This window comes from Acinonyx jubatus, chromosome B1, assembly GCF_027475565.1.
Source record: "Acinonyx jubatus isolate Ajub_Pintada_27869175 chromosome B1, VMU_Ajub_asm_v1.0, whole genome shotgun sequence".
In the NCBI taxonomy this organism is placed as follows: Eukaryota; Metazoa; Chordata; class Mammalia; order Carnivora; family Felidae; genus Acinonyx; species Acinonyx jubatus.
Genome location: NC_069382.1, coordinates 151791717 through 151803976, shown reverse-complemented (window position 1 = coordinate 151803976; position 12260 = coordinate 151791717). Strand labels below are relative to the sequence as shown.

The following is a 12260-nucleotide window of genomic DNA, read 5'->3' as shown; positions in this document are numbered from 1 at the left end:
CTCTAATTCAGTTGCACTAAGACCATCCAAGCAAAGGAGCATTCAGATATAAGTATCCATATTTGTTTGTAATGCCTTTATTTAAAATATGTAGAGATGTGTTCATAGAGTTACTGAAGCATATAGAGTTAGGAATAAAGATGAATAATATGCTTTTATTATATCGGATTGAGATTCTATCTGTGGACATTTTTGAAAACTTCATGCATTGTATTTCTGGACCATTATATTCTTATCAGGATTAGAAAATTCAATTTTTGCAAGATAAATCTTGTTATAGATTAACCTATCAAGACAGCATATAGAGCCAAAGTCATGATTTCACAAAAGAATTTACATTTTAAAGTAACTAATTCTACCATAGAACTTAAAGAAAGACATACCCTTAGGACAGGATATAATGAAGAATACATGATAGGTGGTAAGAATACAAGATTATATTATAAAATATGTAAATAAATGTTCTATGATGGCTTCAAAGCCTAAGGCAGGTGGAAGAGCTAGATAGTAGGGCACAGAGGAAATCTGCAAGATTTTCTTTTTGATTTCAATTCTTCCACTGTTAGCAGGGTGGAGTTAGATAAGGTTCAGCCTATTTTGGCTGGAGTTCCCTCATCTCTGAGAAGCAGGAATTGAGCTTCAGTTATCTCTCATAGGCTTTCCAGTTCTAAAATTCTGTCATTTAAGGAAGGAGCCATAATGAGCTTACAAACGATTTGCATCTGTTAGTATACTGTTTTGGCTCTTTATTTCAAATTATTTTTTCTAAAGCTATTTTGAAACTTTATTAAGAGAACCTTCCTCTCCATCTTGAAATAAAGTCAGTCTTTTTTCTGAAAAGCAAATCAACTTTTAAGTGCAAAAACCATCTCTTAAAGGAATGGTGAAATTCTAACAAGCTGGAATCTCCTGAAACGACCTACCCCAATGAATTTCCAGGTTTTGATTTTAGGATGATTTAACCTTCCTGTAAACAAAATCAGCAAGAGCCGTCCTTCATGACCTGATTAAAATAGGAGTGTTTTTTAAAAAATAATTTTGCCAGGATTGTTTTTTAAAGGATCAGTTCTAAAAATGTTTGATTGCATGATTGTGCAAGAATCCAGAAGAAAACCGGACACTGATGGTGGTATTTTTCTTCCCCTCCTGTTGTCTTGATACAGAATAACAGTTGGATTTAACCATTTTCTTTTTTCAAAGTTACACGACTTTTGAATATGAGCTCCAGAAATGACAGTTCTGATCAGTATTATTCACAAATGATAAGAAGCATTTGGATAGTTATAATGGGGGAAATATAACCTTTTTACGTGGAAAAAAAAGATTCATAAAGGAAAAAAGACACAAATATGGAAACCTACAACTGTGTTTTTTTTCTCTGTGTACATGCTAAAGATTTTATTTATAATTTTACTGAAAAATTTTAAAATTAAATAACATTTCTTAGAAGCAGGTATGTTCAAACATACATACACATAAATATATGCAATATTGAAATGCAGTTGTGGGAATCGTCATGGCTTGCCTTCAAATCTTTACTCTCCTTGGTTGGTGTGATAATCTTAACTTTAAAATAGATGTGTTTTTGTTTAAAATTTGTTATAAACTGTAGAAACGCTTATTAAAGACTCATTTTATTAGCATGTGTTAAGGGGGGGTTCTTATTTTCTGACTAACATTTCAGTATTTTTAATTATGATAAACCATGTAACACAGACTCATGAATTTGGGGGCAGTGGAAATTATTTCCTTTGACTCTTTTTTCTGCATATCATCAATTTGCTTTTTACTCATGTTTCTTCTACTGTCGCTGTAAGCTTACTTGTTGTTTTTTCTTTCCTTTTCTTCATGCTGTCGTTTAGAGCCCTACAGAGAGACAAGTATGGGAGTAAAGCTAAACATTGCATATCAAATGTAATTTTTTTTAGTTCACTTTTATTGCATCACATATAGATGATGTAGTTATTAAAAACAGTTCATCTCACAATTTAAAAACTAAAGAGCCTATGAATCGACTTATATAAATTTACGTTAATAGAGATTAGACGCTTTTGTTGTCTGATTCTTTTACTGTGTCACATAATCAACATAGTTGTTAAGTCTCATGTAATGTTTGTGTGAGTTAAATTGTTTTTAAATTAAGCATTTATTTTTGCTAAGTAATTCATAAGCTTTTATTTTTTATTACTACATTCCATCATACACATATATGTCACATGCAGCATATCCACTTTATTTTACTATGGTTGTTTCCAACCTGTACCTAATGCATTGACAACAGAAGTAATACACACGTTTCAATGCATCAGTCACTCAGCCATAACCATCATGCATACCATGGCAGCCTCCACAGCAGCAATCACCCATCACATATGGCCCTTTAAAGAACATTTACTTTTATTTTTCTTAACATTGTGGATTTGTCTACAAGATATCTTATAACATGAAAATAAATCGCTTCACCCTATGTCTGTGATGGCTGCTTTTTAATGAATTTTATGCATTGCTGTCTTTAGAAACTGTTACTTGAATACAGAGTATGCAGCAAAAGTCCATATATAAATTGATACATTTGGGACACTTTATTTAAACCAGCAAAGAAGGAGTTCAGTTTTGATAAACATAACTGCATCACAGATATAGAATGAATGTTATATTTTCACAAGTTAGCAGTGTATTGAGAAGTTTAATAGAATTCTTCAATTAATTGTTCTGTAAAGAAATATCCTTTCTTACTTATGAGTATTGGTTAAATGTTTGTGTTTTATTTTCTTTCGTGGTTGCATTTGAACTGATTTTGGAACTATTATAGATTCTTGGATTTCTGTTCATTCAAGAGAATGCAAAAACCTTGAAGAAGCATGTGGTTAAATTTTATTTCACTGCAACTATTTCTTCCCAGAATAAAATGTTCAATCTCTTTTAAATTCAAAGTTTAATATGCACACAAAGTCATCACTCATTATGACATGGAATCTTTAATACTGACACTATGTTTTTAGGAATCAGATACCTGTGTCTTTACACATTCTTTTGTAGTATTACCTAATGACCCTAAACAATCACTAGTGGGTTAATATGTAGAAAATGATATTAGAAAGTAAATCTAAATATTTTTGTTTTGAAAGTTCCTAGATGCATATTATTTTGATGTGCCATTTATTTGACTAAGCATTATTTCATGACTACATCATTTTGACAAATTTAACATAATCCTTTTGTGGTTTTGTGTGTAGGAATTATGTTTAATCTTGCAAAATTATATATCAAATTATTAGAAGCTGCTTGATTCTTTCACTTTTGACCAGAATATTCAAAGTACCACACATGAATTATGTTAATATTATGCCTATTTTAATGTTAAAACAACATGTAAAATTAAAGGTAATGAATTATTAAATTGACTTTGATGTGTATAAATTGAAAGCTATGAATGATTACACCAAAATTTTGCGTTATTTTTTTTCTAAGTTATAACCAAATATGTTTCAAATAGTGTCAGGCAATGTTTGTGTGGAAACTACAAATTTATAGGTTTTTTAAATTGTTATTTTAAAGAATTATTTTAGATACTTTTCCATTTATAAGGTTCCTATCAATTGTCCCCAAGTGTATATAAAAATGTGTACATATAGACTTAATAGTATGTTTTGTTTCCAAACACTTTATAATTAATTAAACGTGCTAGCAATTTATACATACTTCATAGTCGGATGTTTCTGCCTTTGTGTTTGTGTGTGTGTTCTGTGGCCAAATGGATGTAAATGTCATAGTGTTTTGTAATCTTTTTCAGAGGGGCTTCTGAACAATGCCAGGGATACAAGTGTCATGGATACTCTACCACTGAATGGTAACCATGGCAATAGTTACAGCATTGCCAGTGGCGAATACCTGAGCAACTGTGTGCAAATCATAGACCGTGGCTATAACCACAATGAGACCGCCCTAGAGAAAAAGATTCTGAAGGAACTCACTTCCAACTATATCCCGTCTTACCTGAACAACCACGAGCGCTCCAGTGAACAGAACAGGAATCTGATGAACAAGCTGGTGAATAACCTTGGCAGTGGGAGTGAAGATGATGCCATTGTCCTGGATGACGCCACCTCCTTCAACCACGAGGAGAGTTTGGGCCTGGAACTCATTCATGAGGAATCTGATGCTCCTTTGCTTCCCCCAAGAGTCTACTCCACAGAGAACCACCAGCCACACCATTACACCAGAAGGCGGCTCCCCCAAGACCACAGTGAGAGTTTTTTCCCTTTGCTAACCAACGAGCACACAGAAGATCTCCAGTCACCCCATAGGGACTCTCTGTACACCAGCATGCCAGCACTGGCTGGTGTGCCTGCCACAGAGAGCGTTACCACCAGCACCCAGACCGAACCCCCACCGGCCAAATGTGGTGATGCCGAAGATGTTTACTACAAAAGCATGCCAAACCTAGGCTCCAGAAACCACGTCCATCAGCTGCACACCTACTATCAGCTAGGTCGCGGTAGCAGTGATGGATTTATAGTTCCTCCAAACAAAGATGGGACCCCTCCAGAGGGAAGTTCAAAAGGACCAGCTCATTTGGTCACTAGTCTATAGAAGATGACACAGAAATTGAAACCAACAAAACTGCTAACACCTGGTTGACTGTTCTGAATTGATATAAGCAGTGGTAATAATGTGTGTACTCCTAAATCTTTATGCTGTTCTTGAAAGACAAACACAAACTTTCAGACTTTTTTTTTTTTTTTTAACTGGGATTTTTAGGTCAGCCCAGGGGAGAAAGATAACTGCTGAAATTCCCCTGTGCCCTCTCCTTTCTTGTCTTTTCCCCCTCAGATGGAGACTTCATTATGTTAATGAACGAGATATGAAGAAAATGGCGCTCATTGTGGCCTTGTTGAATTATGTTGTGTTTGTTCTAACATCTCTGATGCTCTGTTACTATAATTACAAGGACCTGATTTTTAAAAGGCCAGAACAGTTGTTTGACATTAGTAACAATGCTGCATCTAGATTGGAGTGCTGCACAAACAAACATAAAAACAAAGCAAAACTGTATCACATAGTGGTTTTTAGTCACTCACAACCTGAATTGACCACAGTGGGAATAGCTGTGGAATACAAAATAAAACAACAAATTAATAATGAAATGGAGGGGAATTCTAGAATTATATGCTAAATGCATATTTTATGATTTGCTGTATTAACTGATGATAAAACTAATGGCAGAAAAAAAATTGAACAATTTCTATGTAATGTACAGATACTAGCATTGCACATATAGTCAGCTTTCTGTTCCTCCAGAATTTGAGTCCTGTTAATGTAGTGGAAAAAAAGAGATATTTTTTCTTTTTCTTTCGTGCTGGTCTTGCAAGTTTGTCTGCCAGTAAGAGAGCAAAGTTTCCTTCCTTCCTTCCTTCCTTCTTTTCTTTCTTCCTTCATTTTCTTTGCTTTTTCTTCTCTTCTTCCTTTCTTCTTTTTTTCTTTCCTTTTATTTTTCCTTTATTTTTTCTTTAAAATTTCACCTGGCAAAATAAATAAATAAATAAATAAATGAAACTATCACTTTATAAGAATCATTTTCTAGTAATGCAAACAAATTATTTTTTACAAAAAAATAAAATAAATAAAATTAGACTTCCTTCCCTCACTATATATCTTTATTCAGTCAGAATATTTCCAAGAGCATTTTTGCAGATTAGAGCAGGACGAACTTTTATGTTTACAGTATACATCTGTTGTAATGCAAAGTATATTTGGCAAGCAGTTCATCACCAAGACAGTAGCTATGATTCTAGAAGTCAAGAGGCGTCAATAGAACTAGTGGGGCTTCTGCATGTGAAAAAAAAAACGGTATCCCATAGGCATTAAAGTGCTGAATGCTCAGTCTGATCCCCAAGTGGGCACCCGCACTACCAATTTTTAAAGGAAATTCACTCCCTTGTAGTAAGAAATGAAAGGTCAAGTTATTTTGAAGTGATTTTTTTTAAACTCTTCTGTTTATTAACAGGAAAATTTATTTATTTGACAGGATTTTAAGTAATGTAGGAATACAAGAGGTAAATTAGCAGCACATATAATTTTTTTTTAAATTTATGATCCATTTTGTATGGTCTCAAAGTTGGATGACCTCATTACTAATATTTGTTGTAAAAGTGAAACTTGTTTGCCAACCAATAAACAACTGATTGAGATTTAGAAGATATTGTTTTGATGTATGTACTATATGATGAATTATTCTTTTCATTTTTCTCGTCTTTCCTTCTGTTTTCATTATATATACTTAGCTAATCGATTACTCTATGGCCCAAATGAGCCATGCAATAGAAATCAGATCTGCCTAGAAGAATAACCTAAGCACAAAATTTTACCATTTTTGCAGACAAAGTAAACCAGAAAAATGGGATGGGCATGTTTATGTTGAATGAAATAAGATGCATAACTTACTTTTAAGCAGGTTAATATCAGCTACTATGTGCTTATTTTATAAGCAGCAGCCATCATGCTTACTATAAAAACCAGCTTCAATCAGAGATTTATGTATTGAATTGAAGAGGGGGTGAGTCACTTATTTTCCTTTCCTGTAAGTTCTATTTTGATGTCAGAAATTTAAAGTCATTCAGTTGGCTCAAAGCTGCCAGTTTAATGGCAAAGAGAATATCCATTTTATAAAGATAGTAGAAGACATTTTTATGCTAATTTTTCTTGCCCCATATATGAAACAAAGTCCTTTCAAAGAAACTTTCTAGATCTCCAATTACTGAAGAACCTTTACCAGCAGTGTCTAAACATAGAGTCCCTTCTAGAGCAAAGCTAGAATGAATTTGCCAAATTGTAATTTATCTTGTAGTGTATGATATTTTGGTGACTTCTTTTTTCCCCCCCAAATCTGAACACCACCCACCTATTAATTAATTTCTTAAATTAAGATGAGATGGAATAGTTTATGGAATAACCAGTAATCTCTATATAGTTTAAGAATATATGACAAAAGAAAGAATTCTGTGCTGGGCCAGACTACATCATAATCTTAATATTCACCTCAGAATATTTTATGCATCATTCCTTTTTAAGTCTCTAGAATTGTTCTTGAGTTGCAGGAGAACCTCAAGCTTTAATGGTAATTAGGTTTTCACATCCCACACTGTGGCAATATTAGCACCTGAAAGGTGGTTTGCCTATCTGTTGCATAGAATACATCTGGTAATGAAAAAGCCCCTTTTAGACAACTTGTCTAAAGTTGGCCTGTGGATTATGAGCGCTTATGCTTGTTTCGCCAATTCAGCAGAGATCTATATGAAAGCAGCTCGTCAGTAAGAAGCTAGTTTCACAGAACAATGGGGAAACTACCTCAAGTCAGCTTGCTGAGGCTGCCAATTCTGATTTTCTGATATTGCTACCTCCCTGCCCGCTATCTTTTATGTGTCATTACATGGAATTTGAAACAGGTAGCCTCCCCAGCTTTACACAGACCAACTGAAGAAAATCACTTGAATACATAACTGGTGCGGAAGGACATTTAGGACTGTCAGTTACTACCAAGCCCTTGCATAAAGATGAAAGGGTGAGATGTTTGAATTCGAATACATCACAATTGATGTGCTATCAGAGAGACAAGATCCCAAAGACTTTTACAGAAAGAGATTGTTCCCTCAAGTTTTATGTGACTATACTGAAACAAAACAGTAGATATAGGAGCTAATTATGTGTACATTTCAATAGAAATTTGTGTATATCTAACATGTATTCATTTAGTCCTTTTTATACTAGCAAGGCTTGAGTTCCTAAACTTGACTTTTTTTCACATGTATTTTCATGCATAGCTATTGATAAATTAATAATTTTTAAAAAGTTTATTGTTTTTTTACCACCTTTGGTTGACTATACTTCAATACCCTGTGCCATTCATGACTTACTTATCTGCCTACTTCTGATATGCTTATTTGAAATTCTATAAAAAACTAAATTTTCATCAAGCAGACGGACTGTACCTACATAGCACATCATTTGGGTAGCTGGAAGTAAAAGTTATGCCAATAAAACAAACCAATTATTATTTCCTAGTAAAATAATATTTTTGTAATATTTTACTCTCGAGCTTTTTTTTTTTTCTTTTGAGGTCTATCTCCCAAGGTACTTTGCAGGACACTAGCTAACAGATCTCATGTCTAGTTGACTCACAGAATGTTGGATTGTTGCACAGCCCATGTTCCTAACTGATAATATCTATGGAGAAAACTACATTTTGTGAAGGAAAAATAGATTTGAATTTCAATTTAAGTTTTTGAACATCCCTCAAGTTCCACTCTATTAAAAGTAAAAAATACTATAGTTGAATAATAAATTGCCATGCTTAAATAATCATGACAAAAAAGAACTTGCATGAGAACAATTATGTCAAAGTGAAAATAATCAGGAAACTGTATTAATAAAATGTAGATAATGGAAATATCCTTAACTTCCTATCAGGCAAATTCACAAAGACTCAAAACTAAAGTGTAGTTTATGATATATACTTTTAAAATCCCCATTAACCTAAAAATGTCAACATATTGTTAAAAGATCTTTAAGATTTAGTGTTTTTAAAAAATTAATTTAGTTGGTGTGACGAAACTTTTCATGGTAATAGAGATAAACATATAAGAGAATTAGTAATAGTCATATAGAACCCATGGACTTAATTTTAGCCAGTATCTTCAGCTTTTTGCCCCACACATGTTCCAATCCATTGACAAAGGTTTACTTAGTTTAAAAAATGACATTAAAAACTTTTAAAGACTGACTTTCTGCAGTATAGAGAACAAAAGGGAGAGGAAAACCAGTTTCTGGGTTGTCTAAAGATAAACTCAGACTAATCAATAATCAGCTCCTATTAGTTAAAGAAACATTTGTTTTCAGAAGTTGTGCGTTAGTATTATACCAAAGTGCTACTGCTTGAGGTGTTTTAGAAAAAACAAAAACACTACAGAACTACTATACTACTACAAATTTAGAGAGAGAAAGAAAGAAACCCAGACTCTAATTTGATTTTGAGCAATTCTAAACATATTGACAAGAATGTCCTTTCTTCTGTTACAAAACTATTGGAGATAAAATAACAATATGTACGATCTTCCTAGTATATTGTAGTACCAAGGTATTAAGATTTGATGAGTTCATGTTTAGTGGTTCATAATTATAACTCACAACATAAACAATTACTATGCATTTCTAAAAATACTTTACATACAACCTCTGTTAGATTTCTGCACATTAATAAATTAGGAACATGGGAGCACAAGAGTGAAACAGCAACATTAGAAAATAGCTTATGGAAGCATTTTTGTGCAAATGAATTCTACGTGGAAAGCTTCTTTGAGCTCATAAAATAGATTTGATGGATCCCAACCAGAAATTCAAGTTTGTAATCAGCAAATACATACTTCTGAAGCCATCTGAAAAATATTGATAAATATCTAAATTTTCATTTCTAAATTAAAATGTTGGTAGCTGCTTCTTTCCTGCTTAGGCCATAAGAGGAATCTTTCCTATTTTCTAATTAACCTGATTAGTTTCTACTTCACTTTTGCTTTAAAAGGGAAATCAATCTTTAACTTTCACCTATACACTTACTTACATACTTTGATTCCTTTTATTTACAGCTTGCAGAAGAAATAGCTTGTTTACAATATTGCAAACTTTGTGATTTTTGCAATATAACAGGTAGTTACTATAGTTTTGCATATTTTCATTTTCAATAAACTTATTGCCCTACCCTCTTTACAAAAATTAAAAGCACGTCTCCAACATCCAGGACCTGTAGGTTATTATTCAAATGTCTTCGTTTCAGCTATCTTTTGATGTTTCTTTCTCTCTCTTAATAGTATGTCACACAAACTTTTTTCATTTCACTTGTGTCCCATCAGAGTATTTCAAAAGTAAAGGCAAACTATGGTTTTTAAGAAGGCACGTGAAAGGAGAACTTTGATTTATAATGAAGAAGTTGAGGAAGACTACACAAGGGAAAACCCTCTGTTGGGATAAGCAAGTCTTTTCCATCACAATATGAACAGAAGAAGGGCAGATCCAAGTTGGCATACTTATGGTGAGGCAGCAGGACCTAAATTCGAGTTCAAAAGAAAAAAAAAATTCCAGGAAAAAATAATGAAATTGTTTAGAGTGGTAAAAACTTAACAGTGTAACAAGTGCTACTGGTGTGTTAAAACAAAAATTGAAGTATACCATATGATAATTTTATCCTGCTGTTTACACAGGAAACTCTAAACACGTTCAGCACTCCTTAGATATTTCTTGTCTAGCCACACCTTGTCTCAAGGACACATGAATATTTTATAAATGTTTCTTAAATATAAGTATTTTGCCTCAATTCACTTTCACTCTCTAATCTGCTTATTCTATTGTATGCCAACACAGTTAATGCTACCAGTAGCTATGCACCTTTTAGAGCTTTATTATGAATCTTTCTAATAAACATTCAATTAATATTAAATTGGAATTACGTACATTGTGCAAAATAATCTGTAACCAAGCAATATTCATATTACAGGCTAATTTATTATATATATGAATATTACATTGAGACTGAACAAATAATTACACAGCTGAAAATATTACTCTCAAGTCCTTTCTCTCTTCAATTATTGTAGTCAATTTGTAAAATTCTGCAGACAGTTGTATGACATGTATCAAAGTACTCCATAATCCAAATGTGTCTAAAAGTATTCCCAATGCTTCTTTCATTCTAGAATGCTAAAGAAAAGAGCTTGAAAGAAGAGGAAAGGAAAGCCGACTCCTAAGGATCTAATTTAGATTAACATTGCCATTCAGAATGAGTGATTTTAAAATGAGAATGTTCCACTCTGTGATCTGAGGTTATTAAAATTTTACAGTTAGTCCAATATTGGAGGATTTTAAATTTAAAAAGAGTTAAGTCTGTCTCAATGGCCCAAGACTGCAGAATTTCACACTACATTGGCAAGTAAATGTGTTTGAAATCCATACCTGAAGTAGCTTTTTAAAGGTTAAAAATTCCCTGATTCTTCTGAAGGTAAAACTGGTAAATGATCCTGGCTTCAAGATGAAATGGACTGGTTGACTTCAAAAAGTGTTTGGCAAATATCAAGAATGTCATCAACCCTTTAATAGTAGGTAGAGGTCTTTGGGGATACAGAATACAGTGACTAGAACACAATGTCCTCTTCTGCTGACCACTGCCTCATGTTGGAGAGCATTTTTAATGCCTTGAATTTCAAGTTGTCACAATGTCTTATGTTTTAAATACCATCATGAATCAAGAAAGATGAGGAAAAAAACATTTAAAGTTGGTTTTCATGCCTCATTTCAGAATAAAGATTTCCTTTACCATTCTAAGTAATAAAAATGATGTGTCTTGAAACAGCTGTAGACAATCAGAATGTGTTCATTTATAAACAATTCTTTGTATATTCTAACACTATTCTTTGCCTATGACCTCCAAAATCAGTAAGTGTAGAAAGAGTCAGCTGGATTTCCTTTCATTTGGCTTCTGTAAATGCATTGGAAGTAGAAGGATAATCTGGGACATTTTTCCACACTGTTTTCCCACTTGCCAATCATTAAATCTAATTCAAAATATATCTTTTTTTTAAAATGATAGTTTATTTTTAAAAATAACAACTAATTAAGTTATTTCTCATTGATAGGAACGATTTCTCTTTTTAGGAACAAGAATATAGCTATCGCAGGCTCTGGTCTCTTACCATTCTCATATATTTACATGTGGAATTAATCTTATCATATACACCTACCAGGTTTCTATCTATTGGATTTTTTTCCCTTGTACAACCTTTCCAACCTCTTTTTTTTTTTTCTTAAATGCTCTGTACAATCACATGTAAAATCATGAGCTACAAACCTCAATAAAAAATGTCAGTAAACAATAAGTGATGTAGTCACTGTTATTATATGGGAGTACCAAAACTTTGGTTTTGGGACAGTTTTTCAGACTGCAGGATAATTGAAACATAGACTCCTAATATATTTCCTTGCTATCCCTACACCCTGCCACCCTTCTCTTCACACATCCAAAGTAAAATGCAAGGGCTTTTATTCTTTTTTTCTCTTTTAATTTTTTCAGAGAGCTGCCACCACCCAAGGTATCTATGAGGTTATTTGTTCTTTCCAGAAAAGATAGGAAGTTAAATTAAGAACTGCGTGCCCTTAAAGTCTGCCGATACTGAGATGTAATCAAATGTAGTCATATCTGTCCCCTGATCTTATTTCTC

At 33.1% G+C, this 12260-nt stretch overlaps 1 protein-coding gene across 26 annotated transcripts in view; it reads left to right on the top strand.

Annotated features, from left to right (window-relative positions):
* ADGRL3 (adhesion G protein-coupled receptor L3) overlaps window positions 1–11918 on the top strand; it is an 818271-nt gene extending 806353 nt beyond the window's left edge. For 19 of the 26 annotated variants that reach the window (XM_053217310.1, XM_053217313.1, XM_053217311.1 and 16 more), the window contains one exon: window positions 3794–11918. In XM_053217310.1, the coding sequence (XP_053073285.1) occupies window positions 3794–4593 (800 nt within the window). In that variant the 3' untranslated portion in view covers window positions 4594–11918. Of the gene's footprint in view, window positions 1–1862; window positions 1915–3793 lie in introns of all 26 variants that reach the window. The other 7 variants (XM_053217319.1, XM_053217317.1, XM_053217318.1 and 4 more) reach the window with 2 other exon arrangements.
* Window positions 11919–12260: the final 342 nt, after the last annotated feature.